The sequence below is a fragment of the Paroedura picta genome, chromosome 14, assembly GCF_049243985.1.
Source record: "Paroedura picta isolate Pp20150507F chromosome 14, Ppicta_v3.0, whole genome shotgun sequence".
Taxonomy (NCBI): domain Eukaryota; kingdom Metazoa; phylum Chordata; class Lepidosauria; order Squamata; family Gekkonidae; genus Paroedura; species Paroedura picta.
The window spans coordinates 40823422-40840854 of NC_135382.1; the positions used below are offsets into that span (position 1 = coordinate 40823422).

A 17433-nucleotide genomic window follows, 5' to 3' on the forward strand; every position below is an offset into this window, starting at 1 on the left:
TGGGGCTTCCCTTTCCACCACAGGCTCGGAGTCCTTGACAACACCCTCCCCCGGGCGGGTGGGTCAAGTCTCCGCTGCTCTTTCTGGCAGTGCTGCTGGGCTCTGGGCAGAGGGTCCAGGCGAGCCCCAAGAAGCTTGTGAGGGCTGCCAAGCCCCCTCCCCTGGAATTGGAGTCTGCCTCCACGGGGGTGGGGGTGGGGTCTCCTAGGGCTGGGACTGCAAGGGATATGCCAGGTGCTGGTGGAGGTGGGCACAAAGGGCTTCCAGGCTGCTGCCTGTGGCAGAGGCTACGGGCTGCTTGGACAGTGTGGGGGGCAGAAGGGGCTGCCACTGAATGAGGATTCCCCCCCCCCGCGCCCCTGGAAGGGCACCGTGATCGCTGCTGCACCGGCGCCAAGAATAGCTTCCCGGTGCACGTTGGAAGGGGAGGCGGGAGGGGCGCTCTGAACCTGGCTTTGTCCTCGGCGGTGGCCGGGGGTTGGAGCCGCTGCCTGGCCGGACAGGGGGCTGGTGGGCCCGGAGAGCTGCCCGGCGGCGGGGGAGGGGGGTGCTTTGCTGCTCCGCGGCTGAGCTGGCGGCCGGCCTCCCCCCCCCCCTCTCCTCCCCGCGGCCGGTGAATGGCAAGCGGCGCCTCGCCTCGCCTGCTAGTCGGCCTCTGCGACGCGGCTGGCCCGAGCCTTGAAGCTCGCCCACGGCCCGTCTGCCGCCCGAGTGCCTCCCCGGCCCAAGGTAAGCCCTGCACAATGGAGCGGCGCGGCGGCCGCGGGGCACCGGCGAGAGGGGTGGGGGTCTCGCGGCCCCGTCTGTGAAATGGGCTTGCCCAGGCGAAGGGACCGCCTCTCCAGCCGCCCAGCCCCGACGGCAACCGCTTGCGGGTGCGCTGCCTTCCCGCGGCTGGAACTGCGGGGGCTCAGCCGGCGCGCCGGAGGGTGGGGGGAGCGGGCTTCAGCAGCCAAAGCCGCCCGGGGAGCTGCTTCCGCCCGCGGGGAGGGAAGGGAGAGCAGCCTTGGGCGCGTTTCCCCCGGCGCTTCTCCGCGGGGCGGCGTCCCAGGCTCACGGGCAGAGGCCGGGTGGGGGGAGACGAGCGAGGATGCCTTTCCCGTCGCGGCGGAACGCCGGAGGGCTCCACGCTGCCGCTGCGGCGCTGGCGAGGCCAACTCGGGCCGGGTGAGGCGCAGCTCTTCCCTTGCCTGGGCGGCCAGCAGCTGGCAAGCCGGGGCGAGAGACGGTCTTGGACCTTTCGCGCCGTCACGGTCAGCGGAGAAATTGCGCGTTGCTGCCCCGTGGGCCGGCCGGAGCCCCCCCCCCCCCTCTGCAGCAGAAGGGCCGCATCCTGGGCAGCCCCCTTGGGAGCGGAGCGGAGCGAGGCAGGCGAGCCCAAAGCCGGCTGGCAGCGCGGCGGCACCGCGGGGAGCCCTCGGGGGGTTGCGGATCGACGCTGCCGCGGCCAGAGCCGGTGGCTGGGGGTGGGCAGCTGAGGCCCTCCAAAGCTCAGCCCCCCCCCCCCCCCAAACTCTCGCTGGTCTCGGAGGCGCTGTGAGGTCTTCTGCGGGCGAGCCCCGGAAACGTTCTTCCAACGGTCCGATCCGGAGCAGCGCCGGCTTCCTGCGCGTCCCGCCCGGATCTGTTCAAGAAGCGCCGCAGACGCAGCGCTTCGACTAATTCTGCGGCCTTCGGGAGGGGGCAAGGCCAGTTGCCAGCAGTCCCGCCAGGATGGGCGACCGGGTCCAAACCCCCTTCGCGGGGTGGGGGGAAGAGGCGCTCCTTGGGCCTGCAGAAGCGGCAGGGGAGCCCCGGCGGGAAGAGTCCTGCAGGGGCCTGTGGCAGCTCCCGCCCGCCGCCCTGCTTGTCAGGGTCTGCAGGGGCTTCCCAGGAAGGCCGGCCCAAAAAGCGGCGGCGCCGGCACCGGTGACACCCCTCCCCTCCCCTCCCGCCGGCTCCTGCCGCTCAAACGGGCCGAGCGACCGCTCATCTTTTATTCAGCGGGGTACATGGAAAATTCGCGCCGGGGAACCTGAGCCGGGAGCGCCTGTCCCTTCGGCAAGGGAGGGGGGGGGGCGGCTCGGAGGCCCGCCTTGCTCTGGTGCGCTGCGAGCCGGAGCGACACGACTGATGTCAAGCCCGAAGGGAGCCGAGGGAGTCCCCGTCGGGGTCGGGCCAGGGAGGGCGCCCGCCTGGAGCTGGCCGGCCTGCGCGCCCCTTCCAGGATCGCTCCTCCCCTTGTGGCGGGGGGCTCCCCTCCCCGTCGGGGCTGGGCTCGGCTTCAGCTTTAAAAGCGCCGCGTCGGCGAGCGGAGGATCCAGGGACGGCGCAGCACGGTGAGTTCCCTGCCCGGACCGTAGAGCTCCGGCGAGGGCCACAAGAGGGGCCGGGGAGGAGCGGCGCTGGGCACACGCTTGCTTTTGTTCGGCGGGGTCGGGGTCCGGGAAGCGAGAGGTTCGTTTCAGCCTTCGCTTCCGCCTCACCCTGCCTTGCCGAGCGGGGGCGGGCGGGACAGGCTACCGGCCGAGCGAGGGGGCGCCGTTGACGGCAGCGGGACTCAACCGGGCCTCTCCCCGCAGATGCCCGGGCGCCTGGCGGCGGGGCTGCGCGTGGCGGGGACTGGCCTCTTCGCCGGGGCGGTGCTGGGCGGCATCCTGGCCGCCTACGTGACGGGCTACCAGTTCATCCACACGGAGCAGCACTACCTGTCGTTCGGCCTGTACGGCGCCATCCTGGGCCTGCACCTGGGCGCCCAAGGCCTCTTCGCCTTCCTGGAGCACCGCCGCATGCGCCGCCCGGGCCGCCCGCTGAAGCTGGCCCGCTCGGTGGCCCTGTGCATCGCCGCCTTCCAGGAGGACCCCGACTACCTGCGCCAGTGCCTGCGCTCCGTGCAGCGCATCTCCTTCCCGGGCCTCCGCGTGGTGCTGGTGGTGGACGGCAACGGGCCCGACGACACGTACATGCGCGACATCTTCCACGAGGTGCTGGGCGCCGACAGTGCCGCCTCCTACGTCTGGGCCGGCAACTTCCACGCGCCCGCCCCGGGCGAGGCCGGCCGCGCCGTGCGCCACGTCCAGGCCCTCGTGCGCCGCCACGCCTACGCCTGCATCCTGCAGCGCTGGGGCGGCAAGCGCGAGGTCATGTACACGGCCTTCCGCGCCCTCGGCGACTCCGTCGACTACGTGCAGGTGGGTCCCCCGGGCGCGCGGGGAGAAGGCGCCTCTCCCACCGCGCTCCGGGGAGGGGCCAAGGTTAAGGGGCCGCCTGCAGGGGGCGCTGCTTGGGATTCACACGTACACCCCCCATCGCCAGGCCGGGACACGGGCTCAGAGGGCTCGCGCGTTGGGCTCCTGGGCGCCCCTCGCCAAGGCGGGAGAGTCTTTTGCCCGGGGGCATGGGGGAGGGTGAAATACTGAGTGCAGCCCAGCCCTGTGGCCCTCACTCTGGGCCCAGCAGGTTGCTCTCTTGACCCTGATGCTCGGGGGGGGGGGGAGAGGTTTCCCCGGGCGAGGCCTTATTTTGCTGGGAGTGGGGGATGGTGCCTCCCCAGGTGGGTGGCATGAGGGGCCGCCTCCCCTGCTGGCCAGGCTTTCCCACCTGCACCACAGACTTTCTGGGCGGAAGGGAGCCCCAGCCCCTGCTGGCCCCTCTGTGCCTGGACGCCTCTCTTCATGCGGCAAGGACGGATGCTGGCACGCCTGTGGCTGAAGGGGCTGAAGCCAGCTGAGACTGTCTTGCTCGTGTCCCCAGCAGGTGTGTGACTCGGACACTGTCCTGGACCCGGCCTGCACGGTGGAGATGCTGCGCATCCTGGAGGAGGATCCCCGTGTTGGCGGAGTTGGTGGAGACGTGCAGGTGAGGCTGGAGGTACAGAGGTAGACGGAGCCCCTCGGGCAAGGCAGGCTCGGGGCCAAGAAGTGAGAGGGGGGCTGTTGGCCCAGCTTCAAGCAGTCCCTCCCTCCCCTCTCTCCAGATCCTGAACAAGTACGACTCGTGGATCTCCTTCCTGAGCAGCGTGCGCTACTGGATGGCGTTCAATGTGGAGCGGGCCTGCCAGTCCTACTTTGGTTGTGTCCAGTGCATCAGCGGGCCCCTGGGCATGTACCGCAATGCCCTTCTGCAGCACTTCCTGGAGGACTGGTACAACCAGACCTTCTTGGGTAGCAAGTGCAGCTTTGGGGATGACCGGCACCTCACCAACCGCGTCCTGAGCCTGGGCTACCGGACCAAGTACACGGCCCGCTCCAAATGCCTGACGGAGACGCCCACCAGGTACCTCCGCTGGCTCAACCAGCAGACCCGCTGGAGCAAATCCTACTTCCGGGAGTGGCTCTACAATGCCCTGTGGCTCCACAAGCACCACCCCTGGATGACCTACGAGTCGGTGGTGACAGGCTTCTTCCCCTTCTTCCTCATGGCCACCGTCATCCAGCTCTTCTACCGTGGAAGGGTCTGGAACATTCTGCTCTTCCTGCTGACCGTCCAGCTGGTGGGCATCATCAAAGCCACCTACGCCTGCTTCCTCCGGGGCAGCGTCGAGATGATCTTCATGTCTCTCTATTCCCTGCTGTACATGTCCAGCCTGCTGCCAGCCAAGATGTTTGCCATCGCCACCATCACCAAGTCTGGCTGGGGCACCTCCGGCCGCAAGACCATCGTGGTCAACTTCATTGGCCTCATCCCGGTCTCTCTCTGGGTGGCCGTGCTGCTGGGGGGGCTAGCCTACACGGCCTACTGTCAGGACCTCTTCACGGACACAGAGCTGGCCTTCCTTATTGCAGGAGCTATCCTGTACGCCTGCTACTGGGTGGCACTGCTCATGCTCTACCTGGCCATTGTGGCCCGGCCCTGCAGCAACCCCCAGGAGCAGTACAGCCTGGCCTTCATGGAGGTGTGAAGAGAGGTGGGGCCCTGGGAGGGCTGGTCCCTCCTGCCTGGGACAAGGCCCTTCCCAGAAGCAGACTGGTGGACTCGTGTCTCTGCGACGCAGGAGGCGGTCCCATCTTCTTTGCCCTCCTTGTGGTTCCTGCAGGGCAGTGAAACAGGATGCTGGACCAGGTGGACTACTGGTCTGATCCAGCAGGGCTTTTCTGGCTTAAATCACAGGACCTCGTGGGAAAGGTCTTTCTGGCCTTGTTCCAGACAAAGGGAACATTGAAACCACACAGGATCCAGGGAGACTAGCAGTACTTATCATTCTGTACGATTGTTGTACAATCCTCAGTACAACACTAGCCCAAGCAGGGCAAGGGGGGGGGGGGCACGCCTGGTGTGAGCAGGGGGCCTCTCCTCCTTTCCTAGCACAAGACCTTCCTTCTGGTGAAGCAGGGGCCCTTCTGGACCAGGCAGGTGCTGCCATTGCAGGGATCCCTTGAGGCAGCTCTGAGCCACACACAAGGCTGTCCTTCTGCCCCCTCCGCAGGACCTGAGCTGCAGGAGGAAGCCAAAGGGTCAGGGCTGAGCCCTCACACCTTCTGTCGGTTAGTCTGCTGCAGCCCGGGCTGGGGGTACGAAGTGGCTCTTTCCCCAAAGCAGGGAGTTCCCACTGGCCAAAGGGTGTTTCCCTGTCCCTAATATGCAAGGTGGCCTGGGATGCTGAACTCAGAAGGGTCCGGTGGGATCTTTTGCAGGGCCGCTGCTATTTGGGAATGGGAGCGACAGTCATTGAGCTGGAGTAGCTGAAGCACGTGGGGAGTGGGAGCCCTCTGCCTCCCTCGCCACACATCTAGTTTGACTCGCCAGCAGACTGGACAGTTCCAGTCTGGCCTACAATGTCTGGGTGGGGGGAGGAGAGGGGGCAGCCGGCCTTTCCTGCCTCCAGAGCGATTGAATGCAGTGGCCCAGCAGGTGCTCTTTTGCGTCTGTCTGTCTGTCTGTCATTGTGCCCCTGCTCAGCATGGGGCCTTCTGGTGCTTATCCTACAGACAGTCCTGCTCTCTGATTCCACATGGCTACACTACTTGGATCGGAGAATGGCCGGTGGGGCTGCAGCTGCCCTACTTCGATCCTCACTCCACTCAGCCTTTGAAATGCATTCCAGGGTCTTCCCTTGCACGGTGGCACATTTCTTGCGAGGAATGGGGCAGCTGCTAACGGGCTTCTTGATACCTCTGGCACCAAGCCTTGCTTCTGGGACTAGCAAAGTGGCTGCTGGGCTGGAAGAATTTCCCTCATTCTTTGGCTTCCTGCTGCCTGGGGTCACATGCTCAGCCTCTTGCTTTAGCAAGTCTAATCTGCTTGTTCCCCAAGGGGGTCTGGACAGTAAAGGCTATGCATCTTCTGCAGTGTCAGGTGTGTAGAATCTGGCATTTGGTGCAAAATTTGGATTCCTGATAATCTCAGTCATCAACTTTGACAGAGGGGAAAAAGCAAATTTCTTTCTTTCAAGCTGTCCTTCAAGGCTGGCCCCCATTTTGATGGCCCCAGGGCTTTGCTCCTGTTTTGGCTTTTCCATTCCTCCTGACAGAAATGGAATTCCAAAGACATATATTGGGGTTGCAACTAAGGTATGCAGATGAAACATTTGGACATTAATGTTCGGTGTGTAACTATTGGTGTGTAAGGTTTAAGTTCTTAGTGCTGAATGCGCTCAGGATTTTTTATGCTCCAGATTTAGGGCCTTTCTGCTTTTCAACGTCTGTAACCTACAGGCGTCTCAGGATTCAAAGCCTGTTTCTTTCTCCGGTCACTTTTGAGATTGTGCTTGGGGGCTAGTCTTATGCAATTTAAAATGGGAGGGATATCACCAATGGCATGGTCTCACAAATTTCTGTACTTTTGCCCCATTCTCCCCAGTTTATAATTGCCCTCCAGTCTGGCAGGTCTGGGCTGGGAGCAGGTCCCCCCAAGTGAACAAGGCTCTACTGTGGGCTGCCTCAGAGGGAGTTATATCTTCATATTGTTACCTAACCCAAGAAGTTGTAGCATACACCAACTTTTGAACACACAAACAATCAAGCAACTTTCCTTGGTTATATTTTTTCTTAAGAAAACGGCAGCAGCAACCAGTAACCTTGACGACTCCAGAAAGTCTGTATTTCTGCAAAGTGGAATACACTGTCCACAACCGGTAAACTTGCATTTATGCTTAAAATGTGGACCTGAGAGGGAAGCTGGAATTTGTTCAAATTGCCATCCTGGAGCTGTGAAAGAGGCCCCCCACCCCCTCAGGATTCCACCAATGCGAGGGACTCAAAGCCTCCCTTCTTCTGGGTCTAGCAAATTGAGGATTCCTTGAGGGCAGACCTGCTGTTGACTTGACAACCACTTTTTCCCTTCAGGTAAACCGTGTCAATCTCACGTCATCTTTTGAACATGTCTATATCTTGAAATTTCTTGCCTCATTACTTTGGAGAGGTCTGGGACAGGACAGCTGGAAGGCAATCTGGCTCTGCTGGACACAATTTGGTTTGAGTGAAAAGTGGTTAGCTGCCCTCCCTGGCTAGTGAAGCCAGGCAGCTCTACTGGCTCCAGATTGTTCATCCAGAAGCTGGGCTCCCCACTCCCTATTCCTAGGAAAGGCAGAAAGGATTCCAGGAAAGAAGGGCCCCTTCACCCCAACAGAGTTTCTCCTACCTCAGGGAATGGCTGCATTAGGTAAAATGTCCAGATGTCTCCTCTTCCGACACAATCCCATAGTCTGTTTTTAGAGCTTGCAGTTCAGGCCAGAAGTGCTCATACCTTAGGCTGAAGGGAAAATGGCCAGGTCTGCTTTGTACCCTGCAACCACTGGTGGTTTTGCAAGCTAGTTACTCTCCCACCAGATTGGATGGTGCACAAAGCATACCAAAGCAGATGGATTTCATAGCTCTTGCAGCAAGCCACCCTGCACTGTGACAAAAGGTGGGTGGACTCCCGCCTGCGTTCTTGTTTCCAGCTGTACTTCCTGCCCCCTTGCAAATGCCTGTAAGTGCTGCTTTTGCTGCTGCTTCCTCTGTGGCCTGTGCTGGTCCCAGGCATGAGATGGGGATGAAGCCCAGGGTCCAGTGGCTCCATGCTAAAAACTCCCTTTTTTCTACACTGAGCCATTCAGGTTTTCTCTTATATTTAAGATACTTTGTAGACATTTTTGTACTCTTCAGTAACAACACTAAAATTGTTTGTAAAGGTATTTATTTTTTACCTTTTCATATCTTTTGAAATTGTTAAGGCCCGTTTGCCAGAATAAAAAAAACCTTGTCAAGACGACCGTGTGTATGGCAGCTGGGGCTGTTGGAAAGGGGGTGCAGAAGATGCCAACAGGAGTTTTAGGGGAAAGGTGACGGGGTCTCTTCCCGCCACAGGCAGTACGAAGGGATGTCCCCCAGTGCCCTCCAGTATTCTCCATGGGATGAAGCGGCAGTGGGGGGGGGGGGCACGCGCCTCCCGCTCCCCTTGCTCAGGCCTTCTTGGGCAGGTGGGTGATGATGGGCTTGGGGCGGGTCTTGAAGAGCAGCTTCCTCCTGATGAGCGCCACGGCCGAGTAGTGTCCGGGGGCCTTGGTCAGCACGGCCAGGGGCTTCTCCAGCCGCACCGCCTTCCCGTAGAGGACGTGGTGGCCCAGCAGCAGCACCGGGACGCCCTGCGGGGGGGGGGGGGGAGAGAGAGGAGGGGAGAGGTGGGCGGCGGGTCGGCCCCTGCTCGGCGCCCAGGTGAGGGGCGGGGCCTGCGTCTCACCTGGCGCGTGAAGTGCAGGTCCCCCAGCAGGCGCCCCGCCAGCCCGGCCCCGTCGCGGGCCTCCAGCTCGCCCTGCAGCTCCAGCAGCAGCCACTCGCCCAGGCCTCCGCCGCCCGCCCTGCGGAGAAGACCACGTTAGCCCGCGCCCGCCGGGGCCGCGCCCGCGCCCCCGACACCCCCCTTCCTCCCTCCCTCCCTCCCTCTCTCTCTCGCTCACCCGCGCACGCTCAGCTGCACCATGGCCACGGCCGGCGCTCGGCGCGCGCAGGCGAAGCGGAAGTCCCGGCCCGGCTTCCGCTTCCGGGGCAGGCGGCGGCGCGCGCGCACGTGGGCCGCGGCGCCGGGAGAGGCTTGCGATGGGGGAGTTCCAGGTGCACCGCGCGCGCCTCTTCGCCTTCCTGCCCGCCGGCGTCCGCTGCCTGGCCGCCTCCCGCGCCGCCTCCCGCCGCCTGGCCGTGGGCCGCACCGACGGCGCCCTCGAGGTCTACGACCTGCGCGCCAACGCCTTCCAGGAGAAGGTAGGCAGGCAGGCAGGTAGGAGGGAGGCAGGCAGGCAGGTAGGGTGGCAGGGAGGGAGGCAGGCAGGGACGCCTCCTCCCGCCCTTCTTCTTCTTCTTCCCCCCCGCAGGTCATCCCCGGGCACCGGACGAGGATCGCCGAGGCACTCTGCTGGGCGGCGGGCGGCCGCCTCTTCGGCGCGGGGCTCAGCGGGGAGCTCCTGGAGTACGACCTGGAGGAGCTGCGCCTCAAGCGCGCCGTCGACGCCTTCGCGGGCCCCCTCTGGAGCGTGGCGGCGGACCCCGCGGGAGCACGCTTGGCGGTGAGCCACTCTCCCCCCTGCCCCCCCTCAGCAGGGGCACCGTCGCCCCCGGATAGAAGGGGGAAGCTGAACCCCTCTCTCCTGTGCAGGTGGGCTGCGAGGATGGGTCCATTAAGCTCTTCCACGTCTTACCCGACGACGGCATCCAGTTTGAGAGGAGCCTGGACCGGCAGAAAGGTTGTGCGGAGGGGAGGAAGGGGGGAGAGGGGTTGGCCAACGACCAACTTTATTACAAGCAAGGATGAAGATGACCAGAGAATATTCCCACTTGCCTTTGGTTCCTTTTAACGATTCCCTGATCTAGTGGCTGTCCCTGCCCTGGCAGCGCAGTTCCCCAAGCTAATTAGATTCCGCCTGAAGACAGACTTCTCTTTTGTCCGTTCCAACTCTGCAGCCCGTGTATTTCATGGAGGGCCCCCATGCTTCAGTGTTACAAGAAAATGAAAATAAAGATACTCTGGCTCTTCTCCCATTTTTGGTCTTTCTTTGCAGAGCAGTTTTTTCCAACTTTACGATACTTCAAGGGTTCCTTTTGCCCCCTTTCCAGCTCTGCGATTCCTCTTGAGGTGGGGCGACCAGGACGGTGTGCCTCATCTTAAAAAAGATATTGCATTCATGGAGAAGGTGCAGAAATGGCCATTCCACTGAAAGGACTCTGGAACACCAGGGGAGAGCCTGCCACTGCCCTGGCCATGTTCTCCCCACCAGAGGAGACTGTGTTTACTGGGACTGTTTGAAAACTCTGGAGGGGACGTTCTTTCACTTGGTGGGGATTCCTCTGCCGATCTTGTCTCTGAGTATCGCATCTTACTCTGCAGGCCGCATTCTGTCCCTCTTCTGGCATGCCTCTGGGGCCAGGATTGCTGCCGGCTCCATTGACATCATCCGTGTCTTTGACGTCGATTCAGGTAAGTCCAAGCCAGAGTTGGTTGAGCTTGAGCTGCAGTGAATGTCCAAGGATGATATGGAGTGGGTGGGGAGAATCCCCATGGCTCAGGCTTGCAGGTTTCGCCTGTAGTCTGGGCACTGAGCCTAGAGACCTCCTTTCAATTTTTGGCACATGGTAATCATAGAGTCATAGAATGATAGAGCTGGAAGTGGCCTCGAGGGTCATCTAGTCTTACACAGTGCAGGAACTCACAACTACCTGCCCACCCACAGTGACCCCAGTTTCATGCCCAAGTGATTCCTCCACCAAAAATCTCAAGATTCCAGCCTGGCCTGGAGGAAATTTACCTACCAACCCACAGTGGAAATTAGGAATCCCCTGGGTATTCAAGGAAGGGACAAACATTGGCACATCCCTTCCTGCCTACCCACTCAGTCTGCCTAAGCTCATAAAATCAACTGTTTGGCAACTCTGGACTGTGTTGGCATATGTCCAGCTGAGACAGCGGGGGTCACAGGCGGGGGCATTCTGGGCGACTGCTAGCCATGCTCTTCCGCCCATCAGGGTTCATCAGAATCCAGGCAGGAGATTTTTCCTGAGCCCTGAATGGACCACAAAAGAGTATTTGCACATGTTCCTTCAGACAGGAGTGTTTCTGCTTGCTAGTGCTGTCTGAATGGGTCATGTTGGAGGTCTCACTGCCCTCTCTCCTCCCTCTGTCAAGGGCCTTCTGACTTAGAGCTAGTTTTGTAGGCGGGAAGAAGGACCGAAGGTGAAACTGTTGGTGCCACACAGGCCCTCTGCTCCCATCCTGCCAGGCCCCAGGGGTCTGTGCTGCTCCTTTTCCCTCACAATGTTTGTCGCCTTGTTTGCAGGCCACGCAGTCCAGCGGCTTCTTGTGGACAGACGCCTGACAGGCTTCCGCGCTCGGGAGTGTGTCGTTTGGAGCGTGCTCTTCCTGTCAGATGGCACCATTGTCAGTGCGGATTCTTCTGGGAAGGTGCAGTTCTGGGATTCAGAGATGGGGACGCTGCTCCAGACATCTGTCCTCAGCAGCTCAGCTGTGCTGTCGTTGGCTGCTTCTGAGGTAGGAGGCTGAAGCCCCTCAGGGTTTTGCAGGGGGGGGGGTGCATTGAGGCTAGATAAAGATGGAAAACAATGTGAACTGATACCAGAGAATCAAAATGCAGGATGGGACGTTAATAATGTCATTACTCACAAGTCGTTCCATAAACCTGCGTACTGCAGGCAAAAGCACCCCTGTTTGGCAGAGGCCTCTTTGGAGAACCAGCAAAAGGAGGAGGAGGAGGAGAACATTTCTCGGTCTGGCAGGAGACCCTCATGGCAGCAACTGACAGTCTACCACAGGCAACCCGGAGATGGAGCCAGACAGACCTTTGCTCTGATCCTGGAGGGAACACTCTGTTTGCAGTTGTGTAACCTGAACCAAAACCTAAATATGGTCCTTATAATTTATTATGCGGTCCAAGACCTTCCAAACATAACTTCCAAGCAAATTTAAGAGAGTGCCAGAACTAAATATGGTGTTTGCTTAGTTGCACCTTTTCTGCCTGCACTGCTTGGTGTAGCCTGCTCACTTGTCCTCGTTGGGTAACCCTGACGCTCTTCCCTTTACAGGCAGAAGACAGCATTGTAGTGGGCACATCGGAGGGGGCTGTGTACCAGTTCCAGCTGCTACTGGTGAAGGCAGGCAGTGCGGAGCGCCAGTGGGTGCGGACAAAGCCCTTCCAGTACCACACACATGATGTGAGGGCTGTGGCGCACACAGCCACAGCACTCATCAGTGGAGGTAGAGTGCAGCTGGGAGCGTCTCGCTCCTGTGGTGGGGGAGCTCGTCTGCTGTGACTTGCCCTGGTTTGACTTCCGGCTGCCTTTGTCTCTCCCTCCCCCTTCAGGATTGGATGGGCAGCTGGTGATCCGGCCCCTCATGGAGAAGGTGGAGTCCCGGAGCTATGAAGCTGCTGTTCGGAAAGTCACCTTCCCCCATGTGAGTTGCTGGGCTGGAGCCACAAGTTGTGCTTCCCCCACCCCCGGAAGGATGCTGACATGTTGCATGTTGGGGAAGGTGCTCATCCCGCTCTGACACTGTGCCTTTGTACTTCGCAGAGGCGCCTTGTCTCTTGTGCCCGGAAAGCCCGACTCCTCCTTTTCCAGTACCCGCAACAACTGGAGCTGTGGAGACTTGGGACCACCCGTGCCACAGGTGAGACCAATCAGCACAGTTTGAAGCCTCGCTCACAAGCCCTTAGGTAGCAATGTGCCCAGATTCAGCCTTGCAGCTGCCTAACTGTCACAGCAGCTGGGGCTTTTCAGGCAGGTGCCAAAGGGAAAAGCCCCTGTGGCCCATGGGCAAGTTCTGCTCCTGCAGTTTGCCCAGCATTCTCTGCCTCTGGAGCCTGCCTTGGTGTGTCTAGCTGCCTTTGTAGGGAAAATTTAATACGATCCCTAGAGAGAAGAGAATTTGTCCATGTAACGCTAAGGAACTGGAAACCATTAACCGTGTTTTCTTCAGATGCCCTTTTTTATAGGGAACCTTGTGCCAAGATTATTGCCTCTCATTAGAGATATGAATTCTGAGGATGAAGAGGTTTGGATTAAAAAGCTCTTTATCGGAGACTAGTCCCACTACCTTCCAGGTTACAAAGGACTCTGCAATTTTAATTAAGATCTGACAACTATAGCTGCTGTATAGTTTTCATCTCTTGGTTGGTTTTTTTAACCATTAATAAATGTTATTCTGTTTAATAGTTTTTGTTACAACTGGTAATTGCTGTAATAAAAATTGAAATTTAGCTACTTGTGTTTCTTGATTCAGGAAGAGATGGGGAAGTCTTGCCTGTGTCCTGCCCACCTGAGCACCTGCTACTGCTTAAGAACAAGGTGAGGGTACGTGCCAGAAGCGTGCTGACCTGTCTCCTTTCTGACAACTGGATGGACCACAAGCAAATGCCCAGCAGAACATGCATCATTTTTTAGTTCCAGGATTTGGCTGAGACACAGTGGCGGGTCTGGCTGCGGCAGAGATTTTGTCTGCATCTGCCCTGCTGGGGGATGGTGATGTGAGTTCAGCCGTGTTTTATCCTCTTTTCCTGCCAGGGCCCTGAGCACATCCGTAGCAGCTGCATCTCGGCCTGTGGCTCCTGGATCGCCTATTCTACGGCTTCCCGGCTTTGTTTGTACCGAATCCAGTTGGCTGGCGAGCATGTGGCCCTCCAGAGGGTGAGTGGCGGGAAGCAGCTGTCGGCCTCTGGAACTCAGGAGCATGGAAGGGTCTGCCCTGCTGATCCTGCCTTGTCTCCCTAAAGGTTCCCAAGGTGCCAAAGGTGGCTGGGGGAGCACACCAGCTTTTGTTCTCTCTGGACTCGACCTGGCTGTTTGTGGCATCAGATCGGGGCTCTGTGCATGTTCTCAAGATCCTGCAATCGGAGGCCTGCAAGCACCTGCACACCCTGCAGCCCAGCTCAGGTGAGAGCCCCCTTTCCTCTTAGTGGGGACTGTTCTGGTGAGCACGTTCCAGTGCTCTTAAAATTAAAAACCCAACCCAACAAGAAGTCACTCTTCACCCTGGGGAGTCAGGGTTGGCATACATGATCTCTCCTTCCCTTTTTATTCTCACAACAGTCCTGTGAGGTAGGTTAAGTGGAGTGTGTTTGGCTAGCCTGAAGTCACTCTTTTCCTCTGTGTGGGGATTTGAACCCAGGACCTCCAGGGTTTTTGTACATTTCACCTGTTGTGAGGGCAGCTTGCTAAATCTCGATGTGCCTCTTCAGTACGATGGCAAAGAGACTTCTGTGTGCTGCCAGGAACCATGCAGGAGGTCCCAACTCTGAGTGCTGAGTGTGTGTCCATAAAGAGCTGGGCCATCTCCTCACCTCCTGGCGCCTTCTTGTCCGAGGGCCAAGGGGTGGAGATGACCTCTCTTCCCCTCCCTTGGATGCGCCGTCTCCCCAGACTTGCTCTTTGTGACAGTTTCATTCCTGGCTGCTCCCCCCCCCCCCCGCAGACTCCCCGGACGCGGCTGTCCTGCTGGCGGCCAGTGCTGATGGCAGCTGGTTGGCTGTCGCGAGTGGAGGCGGGACTGTCACCATCTATGACCTGCAAAGAGCCAAGGTGAGCGCAGCCGTCCCTCGACTCAGCAGGAGGACCCTGCTAGTTGTGCTTGGGGCCCATCCAGCCTGTTTGCCTGGCTATGACTGAAGGTGGCGGGAGGGAGCCAGTCCAGCTGCGGCTGGCCAATCCATTCTCTGCCCTGGCCATCACCCCTCTCTGTCTGTCCAGCCTCACTGCGTCGTGCCTGCTTACGACTGCCCGGTGACTGCCCTGGCCATCCATCCGGTGACCAACAATCTTGTGATTGCCCACGCAGACCAGCAGGTGAGGCTGTCCATCTCTTGTGGGCCGGAGAGGAGGTTCCATGCATTCTCCTCCACAGAGCTGCCTCCTTGCCGCTCTTCCCATCCATGCGAGTAGCCCAAGCTGCGGGTGGGGGTGGCGGTTTGTGAGGCTAGAAACTGAGGATTGGTCATCTGAACCCTTGGTTGGAGCACGGAGATTCCCACCCCTCCTTGGACAAGTGTAGCCTACGCCTTCCACACAAGTGCAGTGTTGTATGTCCGGCACAATTCCAATGGCTGCAGTGCAGTAGAGCCCCCTCCCTCTTTTCCAGGTGCTTGAGTTCAGCATCCCAGACAAGGCATACACCCCCTGGAGTCGCAAGGCACAGCAGCTGGGGCTGCACCGTGACTGGCTGGAGCGGGATACGCCCATCACTCACATCGCCTTCCACCCCAAGCAGGCCGACCAGGTGCTGATGCACGACACGCACATGTTCTGCCTCCTGGACAAGTCCCTGGTGAGTGCGGCTGGGAAGAGGGCCAGCCTCCCCTGCTGCGTCCGTCCTGTGCTGCAGGAACAATGCAGGAGCACACGGAAACCATAGATGACAGCAAAGAACCAGCCTTGTTTATTTCCTGTTTAAATCTTGATCTGAAGTGAGAATGAGCCAGAGAAGAATATTTCGAACAAGCAGTGCTGCACAGACAGATCACCCAGGCGGTGCGGGCCAGGGCTCCGGTATTCCCTTGTTTCCCAGAGTTTTTTTCAATAGCAAAACCTCGAAGCAATGTAAAGAAAATAAAGGATTTCCAGCTCTGAAATGGAACCGAGCTCAATTGGCTGCACTTTGATCCTTCCAAACTGAGGTGCTTCTGCCCATAGTGCACCTGCCCTCTGGATTACAGGCTTTGTGGTCAACAAAACCTCCTGGGTAACAAGGGAATGCCGGAACCTTGTCTAGCACAGCCTGGCTGGTCTGTTTGTGCAGCATTGCTTGCTGGAAACATCCTGCATCGTTCTAGGCCCTTCCAGCCCCCCCCCCCCCAGCTCTCAGGCAAAAGGGAGTGTGAAACCTGCTAGAACGAAAAGAGCGATGCTCAGGAGCAGGGACTGCCCTGCCCTGTGGGAGAGCACCTGCTTGCTATGGCGAAGGGCCCGCCCAGCTTCAACCCCAGGCTGAAAGGAGCTGGCGGGAGGTGACGTGAAAGCAGCGGCCAACCTTGGGCTGACCTTGAGGGGCTGATTTGGGGTGAGGCAGCTCCATGTGTTCTCGTGTTGTACCTGCTGGGAATTGTTTCCTTCCAGCCGCTTCCGGAAGACACGGCCATTTTGTGCAACCAGCCGTCGCTGAAGCAGCTATCCAGGACGGCCCAACACAGCCAGGCCCATGCCTTCAAGATCTGCAAGAAGTATCAGGTGAGCTCAGCTGCACTGCAAGGAGAGGGTGGCACCGCCAGCTTGCCCAGGACCACTGGCAGCCTGGCATGCAGCTTGGCCCGGTGGGATGCCAGCATCATTGGGGAATGGCCGTGAGGGCCCCTGGCAGGCTGGCCTAACTCTTGCTGAGCTCTGCCTCTTGCTCCCTCCCTGCAGCCTCTGCTGTTTGTGGACCTGCTAGATGAGACATCCCTGGTGGTGGTGGAGCGGCCGGTGATGGACATCAAAGCCCAATTGCCCCCACCCGTCTACCAGAAGAAGTTTGGCACGTAAAGGAGTCTCCTGCCCACGGCTGCTTGGGGTTGGAGAACCATGTGCTGCAGAAAGGCTGCCAAGCTGCCTCTTGCTCTTCCTGGCTTTGGGAGGGGTGGGCAGCCTTTTCCCGGGTGGGCTGAAATCTAAAGGAGGTGAAGCCGGCCATCCAGCTCCCCGGCCCCTTCCTCTCAGCTCTATTTTTGCTTCCTTCCCCTGATGGTGCTCAGACACTGGAGGACCTTGTGCACCAAGGCTGGGAAGGGGATGTCACACTGCCCATCACGCCCAGTCCTTGCAGTCAGAGTGCCCAGGGGCCTCTAGAGGGCAGGGGCTGGCAGTCTTGGGCAGGATCTGATTTTTTGGGGGGGTGCCAGAGTGACCCAGGGCCGGTGGAGTTGTGTGCTGAGATCCCAGCCAGTGCCCAAATGCTGTGCGGCAGTGCCCGCAGGGCCGTGCTAGCAGACTGGTGCCAGCCCTGTTCTCCCACAAGGGAGGGGACTGCCCCTCCCCTTAGGCTGGTCGTTCCTCTGGAAGGAAGGGGTTGGCATGTTGCAGAGTTTTCGGGACTCCCAAAGGCGTGAGAATTATGCAGCTTTGGAGCTTCAAAAAACAAAACAAAGATGCCCCCTGCTGCTGGGGGGGGCGGGGAAGGTGGAGAAATGCCCCTGGTGGCTCCTGGGGCTACCTGCTGGCACCTGTGTGGCCGCTAAAACTGGGCTGAACTTTGAGCACTCTCCAGCCGTGAGGCTTCCACCCACCAAAGTCTGCGCTAAGGCCCTCATTGACAGCGCTCCAACTCTGGGGTGGAGTTTGTGGCAGAGATATAGTATTACTGTTAGTTTTTGGCAGGGTTCGAAATGGATTTCTAAGGCTGTTGTGAATTTAATGTCTTGAGTTTTTTGAGCCCTGGATTTATGAATGTAACTTTTTTAAATTAAAATTTTTGAACTCATTCAACATAATCACAAAAGGAAGGAAGTGTTGCTATTGGCTTATTTTAGATGCTTTTGTCTAATGATAAATATACTGGTTGGGGTGG

At 59.4% G+C, this 17433-nt stretch overlaps 3 protein-coding genes across 6 annotated transcripts; 2 read left to right on the forward strand and 1 right to left on the reverse strand.

Annotated features, from left to right (window-relative positions):
• Window positions 1–16: 16 nt before the first annotated feature.
• On the forward strand, window positions 17–8084 carry HAS3 (hyaluronan synthase 3). 4 transcript variants are annotated; one of them, XM_077310893.1, is made up of 4 exons: window positions 17–1167; window positions 2562–3170; window positions 3733–3837; window positions 3956–8084. In XM_077310893.1, the coding sequence occupies exons 1-4, from the start codon at window positions 811–813 to the stop codon at window positions 4877–4879; spliced, it is 1995 nt and encodes a 664-aa protein (XP_077167008.1). In that variant the 5' UTR covers window positions 17–810; the 3' UTR covers window positions 4880–8084. The 4 variants fall into 4 exon arrangements, with proteins under 4 accessions (XP_077167008.1, XP_077167009.1, XP_077167012.1 ...); XM_077310894.1 differs by having other exon boundaries at window positions 3736–3837; XM_077310897.1 differs by having other exon boundaries at window positions 17–729.
• On the reverse strand, window positions 8078–9014 carry CHTF8 (chromosome transmission fidelity factor 8). Its single transcript, XM_077310911.1, has 3 exons — window positions 8855–9014; window positions 8638–8755; window positions 8078–8542 (listed from the first exon to the last, which is right to left on the reverse strand). Exons 1-3 carry the CDS (start codon window positions 8875–8877, stop codon window positions 8360–8362), a joined length of 324 nt encoding a protein of 107 aa, XP_077167026.1. The 5' UTR covers window positions 8878–9014; the 3' UTR covers window positions 8078–8359.
• UTP4 (UTP4 small subunit processome component) lies at window positions 8924–17364 on the forward strand. The gene is made up of 16 exons (XM_077310892.1): window positions 8924–9155; window positions 9266–9457; window positions 9547–9634; window positions 10276–10365; window positions 11222–11433; window positions 11985–12156; window positions 12263–12354; window positions 12474–12570; window positions 13183–13247; window positions 13464–13586; window positions 13673–13832; window positions 14371–14477; window positions 14646–14741; window positions 15034–15219; window positions 16008–16118; window positions 16296–17364. The coding sequence occupies exons 1-16, from the start codon at window positions 8994–8996 to the stop codon at window positions 16410–16412; spliced, it is 2070 nt and encodes a 689-aa protein (XP_077167007.1). The 5' UTR covers window positions 8924–8993; the 3' UTR covers window positions 16413–17364.
• The last annotated feature ends 69 nt before the right edge of the window (window positions 17365–17433 follow it).

Excerpts from the sequence above, each read along its gene's own strand:
- CHTF8 (XM_077310911.1), bottom strand. The coding sequence starts at position 8,877 with ATGGTGCAGCTGAGCGTGCGCGG. Across the intron at positions 8,756-8,854 it reads GTGCAGCTGAGCGTGCGCGG|GGCGGGCGGCGGAGGCCTGG; the intron begins GTGAGCGAGAGA and ends TCTTCTCCGCAG. Across the intron at positions 8,543-8,637 it reads ACCTGCACTTCACGCGCCAG|GGCGTCCCGGTGCTGCTGCT; the intron begins GTGAGACGCAGG and ends CCCCCCCCGCAG.
- UTP4 (XM_077310892.1), top strand. The coding sequence starts at position 8,994 with ATGGGGGAGTTCCAGGTGCACCGCGCGCGCCTCTTCGCCTTCCTGCCC. Across the intron at positions 9,156-9,265 it reads CCAACGCCTTCCAGGAGAAG|GTCATCCCCGGGCACCGGAC; the intron begins GTAGGCAGGCAG and ends TCCCCCCCGCAG. Across the intron at positions 13,587-13,672 it reads AGCATGTGGCCCTCCAGAGG|GTTCCCAAGGTGCCAAAGGT; the intron begins GTGAGTGGCGGG and ends GTCTCCCTAAAG.
- HAS3 (XM_077310893.1), top strand. The coding sequence starts at position 811 with ATGGGCTTGCCCAGGCGAAGGGACCGCCTCTCCAGCCGCCCAGCCCCG. Across the intron at positions 3,171-3,732 it reads ACTCCGTCGACTACGTGCAG|CAGGTGTGTGACTCGGACAC; the intron begins GTGGGTCCCCCG and ends TCGTGTCCCCAG. Across the intron at positions 3,838-3,955 it reads GAGTTGGTGGAGACGTGCAG|ATCCTGAACAAGTACGACTC; the intron begins GTGAGGCTGGAG and ends CCCTCTCTCCAG.